Source organism: Aristolochia californica, unplaced genomic scaffold (genome assembly GCF_029961685.1).
Source record: "Aristolochia californica isolate CCGP_79_NKW_82.1479 unplaced genomic scaffold, dmAriCali1.0.hap1 SCAF_2, whole genome shotgun sequence".
Classification (NCBI taxonomy): Eukaryota; Viridiplantae; Streptophyta; class Magnoliopsida; order Piperales; family Aristolochiaceae; genus Aristolochia; species Aristolochia californica.
Genome location: NW_027181881.1, coordinates 49,104,695 through 49,127,160, shown reverse-complemented (window position 1 = coordinate 49,127,160; position 22,466 = coordinate 49,104,695). Strand labels below are relative to the sequence as shown.

Here is a 22,466-nt window from a genome sequence, read left to right as displayed (position 1 = left end):
ATCCCTTTGTGGGTCTACGTAAGTGGGCTACTAAAAAATTATACAGCTCGACTAATTACTGGAATTTTTTTCCCGTGGGTCTAGGCAGTGTGCCTAGTTTGCTATTGCAAATTTAAGTAAGGTGTGTGTTATTATAAGTTAGCCATTATAGTTTATTAACTAGCATAAGTCCTTATGTGGGCAGCATTGTAATCGGCTTGAACAATAATTTGTTATAGATGCCATAAGGTAACTCAAGGTTAGTTGAGCCTTAAGGTGGTAAGACATCTTTGGGAATGGACTACCAATCCACAAAAGGATTGTTAACTACCTAAATATTTTGTATTTACTTAGTATGTGATTGTTTCTATATGTACCTTGATTTTTGTGCATAAACTTAAATTTAAAATTAACTTAGCACATTGAATTAATTGAAAGTATAAATACACACATATAGAGGGTAAACAAGAATGAGTTAAATTAGAATAAAAAATTTAACAAACCTATTCAACCCCCCTCTTGGTTTGTATATCATCGAACCTAACAAATTAGTGGGAGGATTTATAGTGGCTGCCGAAATTAAAGTGGGTTGCAAAACAAATAATGAACCAAATATGTTCTTCTTTTGGTGGTAAACAGAAATGGGTACATGTGCAAAGATTCACAACAAGAATTACAGTCAATTAGTGTGAAAAAATATGAATAACTTTATATTCGTTGTATTCAATAATAACTTGATATTCAAGAATGAGGAACAAAAGCCAAAACTCTCTCAAGACTCAAATGAATAGTGCGACAATTTGATCAACCTCAATTACATTTATGAATTGGATGACAATTGCCTTGCACCATGGATAATTAAGATGCAAAAGTCAATTGTTATTAGGATTAAATCGACACTCCAAATGGCTTTCATGCATAGATAGGATCATCATTTGACAAGTGAAGGAAGCTTTGAGTTTTCCTTTCATTCCAGTAAATCTTAAACCTAACATTGCCAATTGGGTGTATCCCAAATGTTTTTGTATTCTTACGCAATTTTCTAAAAAAAATTTACATGAATTTGAAGTGAAGTGAATTTATTATATAAATATTTTCATTTTTTTTAGAATTTTTCGTTTCCTTGGTAATCTGTGAAGTTATGGGACCCGTTACAGCAGAGATGTTACCTGTATCGGCCAGACGTATCGGCCACCTTAGTTGACGGTTCTTATTAATCGCGTCGAGTCGAATTCCTTGTAAGAAGTAAGAACTCGTTTCGACTCGAGCTCTTGCGACACATTTTACTCCTACATGCATTTTCTCGGACCCCCTGTTGTGCTCTTCCCTCCCATTCAGATCTGTAACAAGTGAAGCCCCCCGCACTAGTGCACTTGCAATTCTCCTCGCCGCCGGCGACTATAGCAGGCGCTTCTCTCTTCCTTTCTCCGCAGCTCCACCGACTTTTCTATTTGTTTCGTTTCATTTAAACCGTGGCGTTGCGGCTTCGTATCAAATTTTCCTAATTTTATTGTTACGTATTTTTTGAAATACTCGGATTCCAGTAGAGGTGCCTGAGTATGCGATGCCGCCAACCTAGAACATGTGAATGCTTGTCTTCTGTCTATCTAATTCCCTCGGCTGTGGTTTTCTTGACTTAGTAATTGTCTCTTCAGTAGATCAGAAGAGAGCTTCTTGGATGGTCGATCTCGAAATTTGAAACTAAATTCACTCAAATATTGTCTTCTTCTATTCTGATTTGGCGGACTGTTTTCTTTCAGTGCTTGATTCAAGTGCGATTCACACTGCTTTATTGGATCGTCAAGTACGGTCATTTGGTGGTTGCATATCGCCTCAGCTCTCGTTTCCTAGAACTTATTTCGATAGTTTGAGCTCCATTTTCTCCATTTTTGTTTAGCATTACATTTTCTGTTTTTTTCCCTACAAAATTGGAAAAAGGATATATAGCTGATGAGGTGAAAGGCTTATATCAGAGGGTCTTGAAGAACCGTTTGGGATAGCACAATAGGGATGGCTGGGGCAGCGGGAGGCTTCGTTACGCGATCGTTTGAGTCTATGCTACAGGAATGCTCCGTCAAAAAGTACGCGGAACTTCAGAAGGCTATTCAGGCCTATTTTGGTACGTACAATGTTTTTTCCTGGTTATAATTCTTTTTTTTTTCGTGGTGTAATACCAATTCATCATTTCACCAATGGAGCTTGGTTTGCTAAGAAATGTATAGAAGGGTGGCTTTCTATTTTCCTTTCTTTGAGTTAGGGGTGGCACGGGATTGAGAGGTTCACAGCCTGTCAACTGCAATGAAAAAAGGCTTAAAAAAAAGAGTAACAAGGTCACTCTGAAGTTAAGGCGGCAGGCCTCGATGCTTTGTTCCCCTTCGAATAGTAGTACTAGGCATAAGCTGAACGTCAAGCTCCTCCAACCTGAATTTTCTTTTGGCAATTACTTACATTTTTTTTTTTTTTTTGAAATGTTGATAATTTTTTTTCAAAGAAAGAGAAGATACATCAAAGGAGATCTCCCCTAACAATAAGAGATTGAAAGGGGGGGGGGGGGGGGGGGGGTACTAATTTAGCGCACAAATCAGCAGCCGAATTGGCTGATCTAAGTACATGAGACCAAGTACAAGAAATGGTGGATACAATGTCCAAAATATCAAGAAAATTCTGCCAACGACACCATGGGGGAAAGGATGAGGTGGAGCACCATCCAATGACAATCTTGGAGTCTTCCTCCACGAGTGGGGGACCACTAAAGCGGTTTTGAAAAATTCGCAAGCCGTGAAGGAGACTGGAAAGCTCACCAGTGGTCGAGTCAACAATTCCGAAAGGGCCAGAGTAAGAGAGGATGGCAGTGCCCCCCGGATAAAAAATCGCCCCACTAAACCCAGCCAAACCGGGTGTCCCAAAGGCGCTACCATCAAAGTTTAGCTTATAATATCTGGAGGGAGGAGGCTCCCAAACAGCAACTCGGTAGGGGGCAGTGCGGACAGACATTTGAGCGATAATTTTCCAATTGGTGCGGACCGGGACACAAGAGAGGCAAACAAACTCATATTCGATTTAGTGAATGTAGGCAATTGCCTCACCTTTGGACTCGCATATATTTAAATTATAGCTCTTATCTGGAGTTCAACTCTGGAATGGAAGAAGGGAAAGTTAAAGAGGAAACTGTTTGATAGACATGATCCTCTCCCTGAACTGGCCAAATCTTGAAAATTGTAATTAATAATGAATACAGCCCCCAAATATCACTGTCAGCTACATACCATGATTACCTCTACGGATCCCACTGAGATGGTCACTGAAAGCATCTTTTCATTTTCAGCTCAATACTCCTCAAGAAGTGTGGAAACAGTGGTAATCAAGGTTTACATTTAATAAATTGAACTAGGCAGCAGGTACTTCAAAATTAGATCAACCAACACAGTGCAGAATGCAAAACGAGATCAGATCTGGCAGTTCAGAGTGAATATCTTGTGGTCACCTCAGCATCCATATGATACATACTAGAAACTGTCTCAAGAAAAACACTTCAAATGAGACCCTTTCCTCTGGGAATTTTTACTTTCTTGGACTGTGCAGCAGAGGAAAACCTTACCTTGGAGAGATCAATATGCACTGTACTTGCCTTAGGGAGGTCAATATACACTATACTTACCTTAAGTGTTATTTATTGAGCCTTTTGTTTTTTATGCACAACTAAACAAATAAAAATGGTGGGGGATCTTCATAAGAAAATGGCCGAGGGTACGGGAGTCAACCTTGTGAACTTTGCCAACATGTAAACCTCTGTAGCTAGACCAGAAGTAGTGACACTCAACTTCTTGAACTTATAACTTTTGCAGCAGTTGTAGAATCACGATGGCCCTATTGGATTTGTTGTGAAGTGGAGAAAAAATTTCATTAATCTTGTTGTAATGTATGTAGCAAATCTGTGAAGATATGTAACAGAGATTTCTGTAGAGGACTTTCCTGATGATCCTAGGATTTTTTAGGTTGGGGATGATTACCATAGAATTGCCTTGTTATTTTTCCCCTTCAAAATTTTAAATTTTTCAAGGAAAATGAAAGCCTTGGCACCATTCCTCTTGCTTGTGTCTACTGACTTTGACATTCAGTCTGGTATTGTAAAGGCTAGCCATTATAGCCATCTGTTTGAGTTTTATGCATTCATACATCTACTGACACCAAATACATGGAATCAAACTTGAACTTTGGAGCCTAAATGCTTAGGTTGAAGTCATATTTTTAAAAAGATATGCAGTATGAATGTATCTGTGACAGCTAACCAAAAGAACTACATGTGAGAGCCTTGGGTGCAAATACTGCAATATGTTTTTTAAGAGATATCCTCTAAACTGGTCCTAAAATGTAGCTTTCTATGGCTCACTTTTTTGGGGGCAAGTGACCTATTACCTAGACAGACTTTTTTTTTTGAAAAATGTGAAAATTGTATTAAAACAAAGAAAAATTACACTAAATACAAAAGCTGGCCATAAGCCTTAATCAAAAGTGCTGTACAGCAACTAGAAACCCATACAAGCTGGGATGGATCTGTCATGTGCAACAAGATGCTGCAGTGATTTGCCGTCTTTGGCTAAAGTATCAGCCACAAAGTTGGCAGAGCAGTGCACTTGTTGCCAAGTTACATGTAAGTGAGTGAGTAGGTCATTAATTCTAAGCCATTCTTGATCAAAACTCCAAGAAGCCTTGGGTGCAAATGCTGCAATATATTTTTTAAGAGGCATCCCCAGAACTGGTCCTAATGTGTAGCATTCTATGGCTTGCCTTTTTTGGAGGCAAGAGAACTTACTTTGTATCTAGACAGACTTTTTTTTTTTTTGGGATAATGTGAAAATTGTATTAAAACAAAGAATCAGTACACTAAATACAAAAGCTGGCCTTAGGCCTTAACAAAAAGTAGATGTATAGCAAATAGAGAAGCCCATAAAAGCTGGGATGGATCAGTCATGTGCAACAAGATGCTGCAATGATGTGCCATCCTTGGCTAAAGTATCAGCCACACAGTTGGCAGAGCAGTACACATGTCACCACGTTACATGTAAGCCATTGAGCAGGTCATCAATTATAAGTCATTCATGATCAAAACTCCATGAAGCCTTGGGTGCAAATGCTGCAATATATTTTTTAAGAGGTATCCTCTAAAGTGGTCCTAAAATGTAGCTTTCTATGGCTTCACTTTTTTGGAGGCAAGAGAACTGACCTAGTACCTAGACGAACTTTTTTTTTTGGTATGATGTGAAAATCGTATTAAAACAAAGAAGTGCACAATACAAAAGCTGGCCGTAAGCCTTTTGATGTACAGCAAATAGAAGCCCATAAAAGCTGGGATGGATTTGTCATTCGCAACAAGATGCTGCAGTGATGTGCCGTCCTTGGCTAAAGTATCAGCCACACAGTTGGCTGAGCAGTGCACATGTGGCCAAGTTACATGTAAGCAAGTGAGCTGGTCATTAATTCTAAGCCATTCTTGGCAAAAATCTATGAAGACTCTGATGATCCTTGTGGCCATGTAATTACAATGTTAGAATCTCTTCAATATTTAATGGTAGAGAGAAATGATCCTTGTAAAGGAGAATTCCTTGGAGAACAACGGTGATCTCAGCAAAAGTACAATCCCTTTCTCCAATAGGACCTGAATATGAAAGAGGCTTGTGGCCCTCTTGATTCCTGACAATCTTCCCAATGCCAGCCAGACAGAGGTGTTTCCACAAGAACTCCCCTTGAATTTCAATTTAAAGTAACCTGGAGGAGGAAGTGTCCAAGTCATGCGTGCCTAGAAATTGGTTGGTTGAAGTTGAGTTTTGAGGAGAACTAGCAAGGAAATCTAGGGTGGGCTGGGGGCATTCTTCTTGTGCGGATGACTGTTGCTACTGTTACTTGGATGCTCTGATTGGAACACAATGACTTACTTCCAAGTTGAAATCCATTTGGGAAGAGGGTTTTTTTTGGGGGTGGGGGTTGTTGAGAAGTCTGTTCATGCTGTGCAGCAATGGACCAAGCTGATTCATGACTTAGATGAGTTGGTGGCTGCTGTTATTTGGGAAAACTGGAAATCTTTGCTGGTATGCTCCTTCTATAAACCTGAGGCATTGGCAAACTGGTCCTCCCTTCCCAAATTTGTGGTTTTCTATAGATGAATTTTGATGGGAGTTCTTTTGGGAGTCTAGAAGCAGTCATTAAGAACAACTCTGGCCTGACCCTTCTATCTTACTATTGTGCTATGGGGAGCACAGACTCGACCTCAGCAAAGGTCCTTGGCCTTCTTTGAATATATAAGCAGCGCGTGATCGTGGAAGGAGACTTTGAGACAGTTATATCTTGGGGCAAGAGTGATAGCAAATATGCTTGGAGATTTGGTCTACAGTTTTTAGAGATTGAAAACATTGCTGCCTCCCAATCCAGGTCGAGTGGTCCCACGTACCTTGTGAGGCCAACACTGAGGTGGATTAATAAGCCAGATAGGGGAATTCCCCCAACACAATGTAATTGTGATTTTTGACCCCCCTTGATGCATTTTGGGCTTTTTTGACCTTACTTGTATTCCCCCTTTTCTCCTTTTGGTGTTTTTAATAAATTTCCCACAATTTTCTAAAAAAAAAAATATCTAGCTTGGGCTGGTCTGGTGTCATTGAAGATTTGCATGGCCGGTTTTTGAAGGCTCTACTGAGGCTCAATTGGAGTTCTAACTTTAAGGTTGTAAGTTATTCAGAATTGACTTTAATGTATTTACTAAGCACGGGGATGCTCATCCCCTTATCATCTCTTGAAGTATTCTAGTGAGATTCTTGACATAGTGATCACCTCTAATAGAAATGAGTTGACATTCTTAGGGAAGCGAATCGTGTCATGGACTACTTGGCAAGAGAGGAGATCTTCTAGCAATGCCACATTTTATTTGTTCTTTTTTCTTTTGGAATGTATTTCCCACTTGAGCCCCTTAGGCTTTCCCTTTTGTTGGATGTATCTCTCCTTTTGTGGTAGATCATTGTAAAGTTAGGTCCAAGGCCCATCCCAAAATGATTGGCCAACTTAGGAAACCTCTTTCCCAACTAATAAACTCAAGATCTTTGTACTCACTTATCCATGTGGGATTATTCCTTAACACCCCCCTCACGTGTAGGCCCTCTTTTGTGGCTCTACTAGTGGATAATTTAGGTGTAGGTCCACATATGAGTACCTGTTATGATACCGTGTAAAGTTGGGTCCAAGGCCCATCCCAAAATGACTAGCCAACTTAGAAAGAGGCTTCCTAAGTTGGCTAGTCATTTTGGGATGGGCCTGGGACCCAACTTTACATGATATCAGAGCAGTAATGCAAGTCTTGGGCAAGTTTCTTTCGATTTTGTGGATCTTCTCTCCATTTTTAGCAATCTCCTTAAAGGGTTTTCCCATATTTCTGGACTGGTAGGGTAAAAATTCTATTTTTCCCTTTTTTTTTTTTTTCTATCTTAGCCTATTGGCTAATGATTATTGCTTCTATTTGATTGATTATTGGGATTTAGAAGTGTTTGATGATCCCAATTTGAGGAAATTTCTCAAATCTGCTTGCGTCATCAACCCAATGCTTGCGTCATCATCCATATAGCCTACGTCATCGTAGTTTCTTGCAATTAGGTAATTCTTTCATGGATTTGTGGTCTCAATTGGTGGAATTGATCACTATTGGTTTTAAATTGAATGAATTGGGTGCTGAATTGCCCTAATTGAATTCGGTGTGGGGCCCATGTGACTACGCAAGCATAGAACTTTGGGGAAAGTGCTTCCCTTTGGTTAAATGAAGCTCTAATGTATTGAATTGTGGTGTTTGGTGATGTTTAATGGCTGATTCTAACACACGGGTTGCTGAAAGCATAAATGTGAAATTCTCTTAGTCTATTCAGATAACTACGATCTGGTTGAATGGATCGAATTATGTAAACTGGTCCAGATTAGTTTAGATGCATTTGAGGGCCAAAAGAATGGAAATATATATTACTGATGATCCCCTGGTACATGTTAGTGAAGATTGGGTGGCAAAAGATAATTTAGTAATGACCTGGTTGGTCAACAGTATGGAATCTAGATTTAGTGATCAGATTTTGAGTTGCAGTACTACTAAGGCAATGTGGACTATGTTGGCTTCCATTTTGTCTCAAGAAAGTAATTTGTTAAGGATCTATGAGTTATATGTGAAGTTCTTTAATATGAAGTGTGGAGGTAAATCAGTAACAAATTATTTCGCTGAGATGGAGGGGAGTACTACAAGAGATTAATACATTCCATCCTTTTGAAGACATTCGTAAGAAAAAAAACCAAACTCAAGAAGCACAAACTTAATCCACATAAACTCACTAGCTGTATGAGTCATTGCTCGATACTCGGCCTCTGCACTGGACCTAGCCATAATTGTTTGTTTCTTACTTTTCAACATTACCAGGTTGCTGTTAGGAATTAGACGCCCTAATTCCAAACTAACGAGAGCAATAACAATAATTGCAGAAGAAGGACAAGCAAGCAACGAGAACAAATAACAACAAGATTTATATAGGTTCGCCTCAAGGTGAGACTACGTCTTGTCTTCCGCCGCTGCAGTAATCCACTATAAAGATAAAATAGTTTACAAGAGAAATCGCACACACTTACAGGTGTTTTCTTTAACCTCTCTCAGGCTGCAACTCCAGCTCCCTCTCGGTGATGATAATCATAAAACCTTAATAGCGGCGCACCCCAATATAAAGAGAAAACTAGGGCAACCATTTTACAAGAGTGAAATTCCCAAACTGCTCTTAATGAAATAACAGTTAATATATTGTGGACCGGGGCGCGGGCTCTGCCCCCACACCGACAGGAGCGGGGCTTCCCTCCCCCCTTCCAACGCCCACGATGACCATACCGCGAAGGTCGATCCGTGTACTGACTCAGCGTAGGACGTTGATTAGGCTCCACAACTTAACAGTTGCCTCCAATAAAACAATAATAGCCTGATGCTGAACGTCTATTCATCTTACACCCAACATAATCGGCATCAGAATACCCAAGTACATCAACTTTCCCATTCTGAGTATACAGAAGACCTTTTCCAGGTGCACCCTTCAAGTACTTCAAATCCTCTGAGCAACTTCTAAATGGACTTTTTGAGGATTTTCCATGAACTGGCTCACAACTCCCACAACAAATGAGATATCCGGCCTGGTAACTATAACATAGATCAATTTACCTACTAATCGTCGGTATTGAGTTTTATCCTTGAGTGTAGGACCTGGGTGTCATATAGATTATGATTAACTTCCATGGGGGTGTCTATGGGTTTAGTATCTAATAAACCATCCTCCTGTAACATATCCAATATATATTTTCTCTGAGAAAGAATAATACATCGCTTGCTACGAGTGACCTCAATGCCAAGGAAGTACTTGAGAGAGCCCAAATCCTTTGTCTAGAAATGTGTATCCATATATTGTTTAACTTCTGTAATGCCATCAAAATCATCACCAGATAACACAATATCATCTATATAGACAACCAAAACCACCAAACCAGTCTTCCTTTTAAGTAGGAACATAGAATGACCACATATTTTCTCTTCTAATTTCTCCCTAAATTACATATTTTACATGGTATCAGAGCAAGTACTCGTATGTGGGCGTATACCTAAATTATCCACTTGTAGAGCCACAAAAGAGGGCCTACACCTAAATTATCCACTTGTAGAACCACAAAAGAGGGCTTACACGTGAGGGGGAGTGTTAAGGAATAGCCCCACAAGATTAGTGAGGACAAAAATCTTGAGTTTATTAGTTGGGAAAAAAATTTCCTAAGTTTGCTAGTCATTTTGGGTTGGGCCTTGGACCAAACTTAACAAACATACTTCAAATTTGGTGAGGGAGGAACATAAAAAAGAAAAAAGAAAAGAAAAGAGGCAAAAGTGGGAATTTTCCCAAATCATTGCAACTAAAATAGGACACAGTTGGGAAATGGAAATAGTGAAATGCTGTGAGTTGTTTGCTGTCGTAAACTTAACAAAAAGACAAAAAATGTTGGAGAAGATCTTATGAACCATTAGGAAAATGAAAAAAAAAACTAATTGTCAACTTGTAAGAAATAGAGAAGAATCTTCAGTAGAATTCACTGTTAAAACCATCTGGCCTTGGAGCAAGCTTAGCAGCCATCCCAAGAGCAGTGGACTCAATCTTGTGTTTTGAGAAGAGAAGCTCGATGAAGGTAGCTAAACGGGGGGGAAATCTTGTTGAAATTGGTGCGTTGGATGGTGGGGTGGATAGGCTGTTCCTACTTATAGAGACCTACAAAAAAGCTGAGAATGGAGTTAAAACTAGAGGATCTGTCCGAGGTGATCTCTTCATCGACATGGAGAGAGGTGACTCGGTCGATCCTATGCTTGGCCGAGGCGACAACATGGAAAAACTTCGTATTGCCATCACACTCGGTCAACCAACGAAAACGGGCCCTTTGTTTCCATTTAGTCCGCTCCAAGTTGGAAATGGCATGGAAGTTGCCTACGAGAGAAGAGCGTTGAGCAAAAATTCATAAGAGGTAAGACTTCGTTGTTCCTCAATATCATCAATGGAGGAAACTCGGCTTAGGAGAGAGGTTCTTTCAGCAGTGAGGAGGCACTCCGGTTGGTTGACCAAGATTTGAGATTGGTTTTTAAGTCTTGGAGCTCGCGGGGGAAGCGTCAGTGAGTGGGGCCGGAGGAGGATAGGTTGGGCCACCAGTTCGAGATCAATGTGTCAAATTCAGCATCTGAGCGCCAAGAATTTTCAAACCAAAATCACTTAGCACCCCAACGCTCAACCTTTGTGTCAACTGGATGGGTCAATGATCCGAACCGGCATGGTTAAAGACTTTACCAGCAGCATCGACATAGAGATGCAAGCCAGTCATTAGTGGCAAACAACATTCTCTTTCCATATTAATGTAACTTTAGTGCATAATTTTTATATATGTAATGCAGTTCTTAGTTTTAGTCAAACAACACTTCCTCTCATAGGGAGGTCCTTATAGAGCAGAACTCTATGATAAAGGCCTTCTCAAGAAGGCCTATATAGAACAGGGTGCCAAACACTGCCTTTGTTTCTGGAATGATGATGGACTGAAATGCCCTGTATTTCAGACTTTCCCTTGATCCTCTCTACTGGGCATCATACTGAAATTTTTGTTAAAGACTCCTGGTCTGTTGTGAATGATGATTGGAATCTTTTTTCTTTTTTTTTTTAAATGATAATTGGAATCTTAACGTGTAGCTGATAACAAGCCTCTTGATATTAATGAACTTAACAAGCTTCGATCCCTGTTGAAGTTATTCTACTATAAGGGTGACTCCTGTTTCATATAGTAAATTCCCTGTTCACTCTTCTTATGGTAAATTTGAAAACTTAAGTGCATTCACTTCTCACTCTCATTCAAAAGCTTGAAAATTTATCCACCCTCCAACTGTTAAAGTCTTCTTCTGGACTGTTCTTTGGGAAAATTCATCCTTGTGACCACCAACTTTGCCTTTCAGCCTGTAGTGATGAACTGTAGATTCTGCAATATTGATGAAGAATCAATTGATCACTCTTTTCTGCGCTGCTCTTTTGCTGCTGAGATTAGGGGTTCCATCGTTTTGGTTTCTTCCTTGCCTCTCCGAAAAACTTGTTGATTAGGTTTTACAGTTTTTTTTTTTTATCTTTACTGAAGTTGGGAAAAACCCTTTGATGACTTGGTGCTGCAGCTGTTTGGAGCCTTTGGTTAGAAAGAAATGATAGCATTTTCTTTAATAAAAATAGTTTTTTCGGTGTGGTAATTGAAAGGCAACTCCTTTGGTTCTTTCTTGTTCAGTTATCCAAAGATTTCAAAGATTTACAGGGTTTACCTTGGAATTAAATTGGATAAACTTCCCTGTTTACTATCCTGCCTGGGTGGTTCTTATGGAATCTTGGGCTCCTCTTTCATTTAGCCATCTTCAACTTAATTTGTTTCGAGTTCAAGTGGCAAAACAGGGCCAGGTGAATTGGTGGAATCATCAGAAATCACGAAAGCCTTTCTCTTCACTCCTTAGTGAGGTGGGCTTTACAGTGGCTGAAGTTAAGAGTTGTTCTTGAGGGTAACTGTCTCTATTTATTTATTTATTTATTTATTTTTTGAATGAGGATATGTAAATTATTAAGAGAGGAAAATAGTACAATGCCTAGCTAAAAGGGCTTTCCTCCACAACAAGTTGTTGGAGTGGAACACCCAATTTAGCTTGAGTGTCAGTTAGATGATCAGCTGACCTAGTAAGTTGGGGTTACAATTCTGCATGGCGGTTGATCTACTCTCGTTCAGTAAGTCGCTCACTGGTACCCTTCTGCCTAGCATCGAAAAAATGATGCTCTCTGCTTGTGTTGGTTTCATCCTGTGGGGGCTTTAGAATGAGTGTAATCGAAGACGATTTGATGCAAAAAGTGAATCTGCAGATCGGATTGCGGACCAAGTGGTGGGTCATTTATCTACTTTACTTCTGACTAAGAAATCTTTCTCCTCTTTTTTGGGCACCCTTATCCGTGAAAACTGGAGAAATTTGGCTATGATGTACTCTGGGACAAAGGTCCCGATTTTGCAGGAATGGATTCCTCCTGAACTCGGTTACCTTAAGTTAAACTTTGATGACTCTTCTCTTGGTAATCCTAGGATTTCTGGTTTCAGAGGAGTTATTTCAGATCATTCTGGTAATCAACTTTTCTCATATGCCGGCCCTCTATGCATATTCGACTCTACGTTTGTAGAGCTTCATGGCCTCCTCTCCGGTGTCCGCGTTTTCAGAGACAAGTGCATCGGTCCTCTTCATATCGAAGGGGACTCAAAGGTGGTTATTGGATGGTGTGAGTGTGCATCCCCTCCCCCGTGGCGGCATTGGGATACCTTTCGGGAGATTTTAGAAATTATCTCAATTGTATCTTGTATTTGGTCTGATATTCCAAGATCCGCAAATTCGGCAGCAGATTTGCTTGCCAAGCAAGGAGCTACCCTACAATCGCTGGTTGTAAGGGACTTGCTCCCTCCAATTTTGTAATTTCTCTCGTTTTATTAATACATTTTTTTTTTAAATTACAATTCAGAAGGGAAATTAAATTACATATATAAAAAACCGTATCTCAATGCCACCAGGGGGAGGGGTTGACTTCACACACCAATTAATGACTACTTTAGAATCGCCTTCAATGCAGAGGGGTCCCACAAAATGTAACTCTCTATTAGAAACATTTCTCTCGGCTTTTGATTATTGAAGGGAATTCTTCAGCTGTAATATCTTGGGGAAAAGGCATGGCTAATCCTCCATAGTTGTTTGATAAACACTTCCTCCGAATTGCTGGTATGACTAATTGTCTTTAGATCTCTTAGCTCCACGTGCATCGTTCAACAAATTCTGAGGCGAATTTCTTAGCTGGGGGGGGATCCCTCTTCAGAACCTAGTTGTCTCTTTGAAATCTTCTTCATAGTTGTTTTCTTTTCTTTTTGTTTCTTTTTGCTCTTGTATTCCTTTTTACCCTTTTTTTCTTTCTGGGCTTATCTGAGTAAGTTGCAATTGTTATTAGTTATAATAAATTTGTCATAATTAACTACTAAATTGAACCCGATACTTTAAGTTTTCATATTTAACCTCTTATTTTGAGGCAAATATTTATACATTACTAAAATTTGAGTTAGGTTTTTAATACATCTTAATTAGTAAAAGCTTCTTAGAAGTTTGGGACATGTATATGTAAAAAAGAAAAATCCATTGATTCTGAAATGTTTATTATAAAATCTTGAAAAGGTTTGAAAACACCCCACCATAAAAAAAACAGCCTACATCAAGCGGAAATGAATTAATCTCAACAAGACGATGAAGAGTAACTCCTGCCGAGCTAAAGAATCTGCTATGCAATATGAGCCCAAAACAACATCTAATGAGTTACAAGTGTAACAAATCTCATCATAATAAGATTATAAATGCCACAGAGGGCTGTAACCCGATGAAAACCATCTGATGATGATTGCTAAATCTCCCTCCACCACTAATGGACATGAGAAATGCTACTGAAATAACCGAACACCATGAAAAAGAGCATGGTGGCTGCCTTTGGAGATTCACAATGCCCAAGAGGAATAGAGTAAACATGTAGGACTCCCCCACCTCCTATGGGGCCTAGAATTCCCCTTGAGTTTCCATCCAAATCTGTGAGAATTTACATGTGCGAGTTGTGGAAATTTTTTCCTGATGCCTGGGTTCCAGGTCATTTCAGCTTGGAAACCATTATTTTTCATCATATTAAATTATGTGGCATAGTTTTAGGTATCCTGTTCCTTATTTTCCTCATTTTGTTCTAGATGTATTTACTGTTTCTTAGTGACCTTTGTTAATCTTTTTACATTTCTTTCCTATAGACGGTAACAGGGAGATTAGTCATCAATCGAATGAAGTGGCACCTTCGTCTGAAGATGACAGGTTGGTTAATGGATGATTGTCTGTTATCATATATTTGTTATTAACTCTTCATGTTCTGGTAATTGAGAGAGAGAGAAATTGAGATAGGGAAAGATAGAGAGAGAGAGATAGAGAGATAAAGGTTGAGAGAGAGAGAGGGGGGGAGGGAGCTTGGGTCAATATTTAACTCTGATTTATCAAAACCACATTACTGGTTGTTCAATAATTGAAGGTTATCAAATTTCTTGCTTACTTCACATTAGCTGCTTCCTGAAGTCGTTTTCAATCTGGTTTATGTTTTAACAGCATCTCTACTGGTGGAGGCCAAGCACCAAAAGACAAAAGCAACATGGATGGTTCTGGCTCAGTTTCAGAAACTGGAGATGGAGCAGACCACAGTGAGAAGCCAGTGAAGTTGAGCCCAAATATTAATGCACTCTTGTCAAGTGCTGGATGCACCCTTGAAGGGGCTGATGCAGAACTTGTTTTACAGCCACTTCGGCTTGCATTTGAAACAAAGAACATAAAGCTTGTTGAATCTGCTCTTGATTGCTTGCATGTAAGTATTTCTCTTCTAAGTTATATTGCTTTCATTACTAAAAAAATCATGCTAATGATTCAAAAAAAAAGAAAAAAAGAAAAGAAAAAGGGAAACTGTAGCACTTCAATTGTTAATCAAAGTGCTTGTCTTTTCATGTATGACTTTGAAATGGCATATTTAGTTAATTCATGTGTTTAATGTGATATGTTCCTCTCATTGTTTGGAAGGCTTCCCCCCCCCTGTAATCTTGCTCTTCTGGGCTTTTGATTTAATAAAATTCAGCATCATTTTTAAATAAAAAAAAAACGTGATATGTTCCTTTCTGGATGTTGTGTTGTAATTCGTTTGCTGACTTCAATATAAATTTTGTCGAGGCTGTGATGGTGCTGCATTCTCTATAGACATGTCATTTGCTTCCTATGTTAATAAGTAAGGATTTGTTCTGATGCTAATGCTCTAAACACAGAAACTCATTGCATATGATCATCTAGAAGGAGATCCAGGTCTAGAAGGTGGCCATAATGCTCCACTATTCACTGATATTCTCAACATGATCTGTGGATGCATTGATAATTCATCATCTGACAGGTAAGTGCTTATTTTATCTCTAGTTTTGTTCTCCAGCTGCTTTTTCTAGCTATTCTTGTATCTTATGGATACGTTTATGTGCTATTTGCAGCACCATCTTGCAAGTTCTGAAGGTGCATCTTACTGCAGTAGCATCAACAAAGTTCAGAGGTATGTTAGAGGATACATGTAGGAAGTAAGCTAACTTGTGTATTATTATTAAGTTGTTCAACCTCAATTTGCAGCTTTTCTAACCTGCACCACTAAGCATATGCATTTATCCTTTGATTCAAGTTACATATTCTAATGATTTAAGTTGTAAATGCAGTGCATGGTGAACCTTTGTTGGGGGTGATCAGAATATGCTATAATATTGCATTAAACAGGTCTGTTGTTTTTATCTTTCTAATATGCACATCTGAAAGTTTTAAGTGGAAATACTAGTTATCTGTTTTCATGTTATAGAAAAGTTTCTAATTCATTTATGGATGTCACAGCAAGAGCCCTATAAATCAGGCAACTTCTAAGGCAATGTTGACCCAAATGATCAGTATTGTGTTTAGGCGAATGGAATCTGACCAGGTATGGCAACCTAAGTGCTCTGCCTCTACTGTCGATCTGTCTTAACTCTGCTGGCCACTTATAGTGATAAAAATCTTTATAGGCATTCTTTCTGTCCCAGAACGTCAGCAATGTCTTGCCTGGTATGCAGTCTACTGTAGCTTCTTCACCTACTGGTGGTTCTTTAAGTGGAGATGTTATGCCTGGAGAACAGCTACAATCAAAAGGTGGAGAGATTACTATGGATGAACATGATGAGAAGAAAACTACCCTAGGAGATGAACTTTCTCTGAACCGGGCAAAAGATACATCTCTTGCATCTATGGAAGAACTCCAAAATTTGGCAGGCGGTACTGATATCAAGGTATTCTTTTCTGAATATTAGTCTGTGGTCCATGTTCCTCTGTCTTTAGCACTGAATTGTTATGTATTATGATATAGTGTGCTATTAATGGTCTAGTTGTTTGTTCAGGGTCTAGAAGCTGTTCTTGACAAGGCAGTGCATCTCGAGGATGGAAAAAAGATATCACGGTATGGAGAATGTGCTAATTTTGTGGTATTTTATGTTCTAGTACTACTGTTACAATATTGTGATTACTCTGTGTGAATTTTATTGTGTTCACCTGCTTTTCTGATCTGTGATACCTTATGATTTCTCTAGTGGGATTGATCTTGACAGCATGAGTATTGGGCACCGTGATGCTTTATTGCTTTTCCGCACCCTCTGTAAGGTATTTTGCTCTACAATTGTCTTCATTGAACTACTAAAAATTCTGCTGTATATAGCTTAACTGTAGATACTGTTTTACAGATGGGCATGAAAGAAGAGAATGACGAGGTTACTACAAAGACAAGACTTTTGTCTCTTGAACTTTTGCAGGTTGATTCTAATTCAACTTAAAGTTTTTCTGTAGTATTTGTTATGTGTTAAAGCATAGAGAGATGGTTATTTGAGACTGGATGATGTGCAAAATTATAAAAAATGATTAAAGCAATTTTTTTGCTTGCAGATATGGTCCCCCTAATTTTTGAGTATCGTTGTTTGTGTTCATTTAATTCTAATTAGTATGCTATTACAGACTTGAGGTTTTATTATATTTGCAGGGTTTATTAGAGGGCGTGAATCATTCCTTCACCAGGAATTTCCACTTTATTGATTTTGTCAAAGCATATCTTTCTTATGCGTTGTTGAGGGCATGTGTTTCTTCATCTCCAGCTGTTTTCCAGGTTCTGAAAGCGTTTCAAGTTGTCCGCTCTTAGTCAAACTTGACATAGATTATTTACTCATGCACGTATGAAAGTATTTTCTGAAATAATAATTTACTTTGCTTAGAAGGCTGTTACATTTCCACACTGTGTAACCTCTTTGTGGTTTCCTTCCTCCCCTCCTAACAGCATGCTACTGGAATCTTCTCTGTGCTTCTGCTGAGATTTAGGGAAAGTCTTAAGGTATGTTTTTCACAGTAGGCTCCTATTCTTGCATAAGGTTTACAGCCATGATTTGAATATTTGTTTTTTACAAATTACTTTTCAGGGTGAAGTTGGTGTCTTCTTTCCCTTGATCATTTTACGATCCTTGGACAGCTCAGATACTCCCTTGAACCAAAGAGCAAGTGTTCTAAGGTAGGTATAGGGTGAACTGTGTTCTTCTCTTGCTGGACTTATTTGATGTCTGCAGTTTTTAGGAGAAAAATAGATTATGTGGATACGTATCATATGCTCTGATCAGCTACCCTCAATGACCATATGTGTAATGATGTTCTTTTTGTTACTATTTTGGCTTGCAGGATGCTTGAGAAAGTTTGCAAGGACCCTCGATTGCTTGTTGACATATTTGTTAATTATGACTGTGATCTTGAGGCACCAAACCTGTTTGAACGCATGGTAACAATGAAAAATGATTCCTTCAGTGCTAACAATTGTGAAATCGGCTTTCTTGTAGAATATTGAGTATATTGCTTACACGTGGTCTTGGGTTTGATTTCTTCAAGGTTCATTCAGTGTCAAAGATAGCACAAGGGACCATAAATGCTGACCCAAATACAGTGAATTCATCGCAAACAATTTCTATGAAGGGTTCATCCCTGCAGGTACTTTGACTTAGTCTTGACATCCAATATCTGAATGTGGGATCTGATTTTTGATTTGCATATGTTCATAGACTCTGCACATTGAGTAATTGCTGCCATGACATTGGCATAAGTATGGCAAGGCTAGTTAATGTATTATCTTCCTGCTTTTTTCTCTAATCTATTATTTTATTAATGAAGTATCACTTCATATCCTTTCTTAGTGTCTCGTGAATGTGCTTAAATCACTCGTGGATTGGGAAAAATCACGAAAAGAACCTGAAAAACATAATAGTAACATCCCTTTTCCGGAAGATGATGGTGGTGCAGATGAGTTAAAAGGCAGAGAGGATGTGGCAAGTCAGTTTGAGAAAGCTAAGGCTCATAAATCTACATTGGAAGCTGCAATCTCTGAGGTAATAATTTTAGTTTTGCATCTTTTGGTGGCCATGGGCGTTGATTGCTTTTGTTGGATGTTCGTTTACCCCGGAAACAGAAGAAAGTGTTTTTTTCCCCCTTCAAAGGCAAAAAATTTCTTATTATCCTGAAATTCCACATAGTTGAAAGGTAGGCATTAGTGTTGCCTTCAATGTTTACAAAGACAGAGTGTTTACTGTTAAAGAGAAGAAATGCAGTGTTTTTGTCTGCATCCATTATTGAGGTTGACCTTCATTTGTGCAATATATGGAACCTATACCAATTTATTTTCAGCAGTGTTGCCGTCGTCTGTGGTTGTTGTGACTGCTATTATTTAATGGCATCAAATTTTCTGTGTTTGTGATGGTCAAAAGGTTGTCCATTTTGTAGTTCAATAGAAAGCCATCAAAGGGCATTGAGTACCTTATATCAAATAAGTTGGTTGAGTGCAGACCTTCTTCAGTAGCTGAGTTCTTGAGAAATACATCAAGTCTGGATAAGGTGATGGCGCATATTCAACATTTTTCAGACTTTCCTTTTTATCTTTTGAATAAAAAGAATTGACTCCAACATAAAAAGCTTCTGCAGGCTATGATTGGTGACTATTTGGGGCAACATGAAGAATTTCCGCTTGCCGTCATGCACGCATATGTTGATGCTATGAAGTTTTCAGGATTGAAGTTTGATGTTGCTATTCGTGAATTTCTTAGAGGGTTTCGCCTCCCTGGAGAAGCCCAAAAGATTGACCGGATCATGGAAAAATTTGCTGAGCGGTATGTTTTATTTGGTATTAATAGTTTGCTGGAAATCTTCTTCACTCTAGATGAACATAGAAAGTCCTGACGAGTAGCAAAAAATTATTCAAGATAAACTAAAATCTAATGGTTCAATATTTTTTCTTTCTTGATCAAAGATAGTTGTACAATTATTTTTTTGAATGATGTAAAAATGAATTAAACTAAAATGTTGTAGTATAAAAGTATAGACAGGAAGTCCACATAAACAAAGTAGAGAGAAGACAACTAAAACTGAAAATTCATAAGATTAGGATTCATGGAGGGATACTCATATAGACAAGTTGTTGAAGCGAGATCCCTGCTTTAGGTAGGGAGTCCCATCTCTGAATGTGCTGAATGATGTTGAAAAAGTGTGAAATTCAAGAGTTTAGAGAGAGAAATTGAGAGGGAAACAAGAGAAGTGGAAAATGAGAGTTTTGGGAAGATCTCCTTGGGAGTCGAGCTCAATCCCAGCCCATTTATAATGAATCTTAGTAAAAATTATAGAAATGCCCCTATCACTTAAAAACCACTTAAACCTTATATCTCCCTGTATACTTGTTCAAATTATATGAAAATAGGACTAGAAACAAAACTAAACACATAGAATAAGATAACATAGCTGTTGGACATTACAGTAGGTGAAAAATGACGATATAGCCCATCAAAGGATTTTCTAACACTCCCCCTCAACTTGTAGCATATATAACCATAAGGCCCAACTTGCTACAAAATATCTCGAATTCACGTTTGTCCAATGCTTCAATAAACATTTCTCCAATTTGATCATCGGACTGCACATAAGGAGTGATAACCTCTTTCTTCATTACGACATTTCGAATAAAGTGACAATCTACCTCAATATGTTTAGTTCTTTCATGAAATATTGGGTTCCGCCTAATGAATATAGCTACTTGATTGTCACAGTACATGGTCATAGGTCCATCCTATTGTAGGTTCAACTCACTGATTTTTTGAGCCATGGCTCTATACTTAGCTTCAACATTGAAATGAGTTACAACATTTTGTTTCTTGCTCTTCTAACTTATCAAATTACCTCCCAAGAAGACACAATAACCTGTGGTAGACTCCTGGTCAAGCTTAGATCTGGTATAATTAGCATCTGAGAAGGCCTCTATCTTCATGTGGTCATGAGGCTTAACAAGTTGTCCTATTTCAGTGCCCCTTTAGATATCTCAAGATCTGCTGGGCAGCTTCCTGGTGAACCTTGCAAGGGCACTCCATGAATTGACCAACAATATTGAAAACAAAGGATATGCCAGAATGAGTGATACCATGCCCGAGGGCTTTTTTTGAGACCATATATTGCTTTTTTGAGTCTGCATACTTTGCCAATCTCCCCTTGAGAAACATATCTAGGAGGTTGCTCCACATAGACTTCCTCATCCAAATCATTGTACAATTTTTTTTTTTTAATATCAAGCTGACAGAACGGCCAACCTTGGTTGATTGCAAAAGAGATCAAAATCCAAACCGAAGATAGACGGGCAACAAGAGAAAAAGTCTGAAGCACAACAACCCCATATGTCTGTGTTGTCGTTGGCTACCAATCTAGCCTTGTATCATTCAATAGACCCATCCAGCTTATACTTCACAGTATGCACATCTATAAAAAGTTACGGCTCTGCGGAGCTCGCGGGCCTTCTTAACGGCCTCATCATCTTTTGTGACAGATTCTCTGGGTTACTCTTCATTGAGGGTGACTCCAAGGTTGTTATTGACTGGTGTGCTAAGTTCACAACCCCTCCATAGACACATTGGGACATCTTTCTACTCATATGTAATATTGCCTCCGGCTTACCATGTACCTGAACTCATGTCCCCCAGGCAGCTAACTCTTTTGTTGACGGTCAGGCTAAGTTGGGTACCTCTCTCCAATCCCTGTTATAATAGGAAGCCCCCTTGGTTTGTACTTCTTCCTTTTCTAGTAATAAATTCGCACTCTTCTTTATCAAAAATAAAATAAAATAAAATAAATTCGCACTCTTCATAAAAGAAAAATGATGAAAAGTTACGAAGCAATTCATTGATTTGGTAAATCGACTTACTGACAATAAATTGAGAGGGAATTTAGGAACAAATAAGACATTGAGGTGACATAAAGGCCAATGGAACCAATGTACCCATTCCTTGAATTGGAGAAATGGATCTGTTGGCTAATGTGACGTATTTAGTAGCAGTCGACTATTTTAAATTAGAAAACCAAGTGGACATACCTGACATGTGGGTAGTAGCTTCTGAATCAAGGACTCAGGTGGAGGATGGACACACACGAAAGGCAGACTTACCTGAATTAGCCAAAGTGGTTGTAGGAGTTGAAGACTGAGTTATAGATGTTGAAGAGGAGGCAACATTCAGTTGTGCCATGTGTTGAATCAATTGCAGCATTTCATTAGATGTTCCAGGTACTATATTAACAATAGGCTCAGAGGATATATTAGTGCTCTTATGAATGAGGGAGTTGGCCCAAGTGGGTTTACCAAATTTTTTTCCCAACACTTGTCAGGAAAATTGTTTGTATGGTCACAATGAGTACATTACCTGTTTGGCCTAGCATCACCTCTACCTTTTCCTCCCTTCATTATCTCCTCCTCTCTTCTAGTATTTCCACCTCTGCCCCTAGATGACTCTGAGGAACCCTGAGTACTTAGTGCTGATACAAAAACACTAGTCACACTTTATCTCCATGGGCTACAATAGCATTCTCTGCATGCAATACTCTGGTATAAGCTGTGGATAATGATTGAACATCTTATGAGGCCAATATTTGTACCCTAACAGCATCAAATTCTGGCCCTAAACCATCTAGAAATTTTGCAATGTGAAACTTTCCATGTTGTTTTCTTGTTTCCCTTTCATCTATAATAAAGGGATGGAAAACACTTATCTCCTGCAAGATACCAACCAACTCACTGTAGTATTCAGTGATAGACCTCTGACCTCTTTTGAGGCTGAACATCTTGGCATATGGTTCATTAACTCGTGACAAGTTGCTCTCCTGAGCATAAACAAACTCCCAAGTTTTCCAAATTGCTTAGCTATGTCACAATTTATAACTTGATTCCTTAACTTGAAATCCATTTTGT

At 38.8% G+C, this 22,466-nt stretch overlaps 1 protein-coding gene across 3 annotated transcripts in view; it reads left to right on the top strand.

The window, feature by feature from the left end:
- The first annotated feature begins 1,237 nt into the window (after positions 1-1,237).
- Positions 1,238-22,466, top strand: part of LOC137957288 (brefeldin A-inhibited guanine nucleotide-exchange protein 5-like) — a 42,844-nt gene continuing 21,615 nt past the window's right edge. The window contains exons 1-19 of one of the 3 annotated variants that reach the window (XM_068805045.1): positions 1,238-2,098; positions 14,389-14,449; positions 14,735-14,987; positions 15,436-15,557; positions 15,649-15,707; positions 15,865-15,922; positions 16,034-16,118; positions 16,219-16,461; positions 16,570-16,628; positions 16,759-16,828; positions 16,909-16,977; positions 17,202-17,324; positions 17,493-17,546; positions 17,632-17,720; positions 17,885-17,981; positions 18,089-18,187; positions 18,391-18,582; positions 18,974-19,084; positions 19,172-19,356. In XM_068805045.1, the coding sequence (XP_068661146.1) occupies positions 1,990-2,098; positions 14,389-14,449; positions 14,735-14,987; positions 15,436-15,557; positions 15,649-15,707; positions 15,865-15,922; positions 16,034-16,118; positions 16,219-16,461; positions 16,570-16,628; positions 16,759-16,828; positions 16,909-16,977; positions 17,202-17,324; positions 17,493-17,546; positions 17,632-17,720; positions 17,885-17,981; positions 18,089-18,187; positions 18,391-18,582; positions 18,974-19,084; positions 19,172-19,356 (2,138 nt within the window). In that variant the 5' untranslated portion in view covers positions 1,238-1,989. Of the gene's footprint in view, positions 2,099-14,388; positions 14,450-14,734; positions 14,988-15,435; positions 15,558-15,648; positions 15,708-15,864; positions 15,923-16,033; positions 16,119-16,200; positions 16,462-16,569; positions 16,629-16,758; positions 16,829-16,908; positions 16,978-17,201; positions 17,325-17,492; positions 17,547-17,631; positions 17,721-17,884; positions 17,982-18,088; positions 18,188-18,390; positions 18,583-18,973; positions 19,085-19,171; positions 19,357-22,466 lie in introns of all 3 variants that reach the window. The other 2 variants (XM_068805046.1, XM_068805044.1) reach the window with 2 other exon arrangements.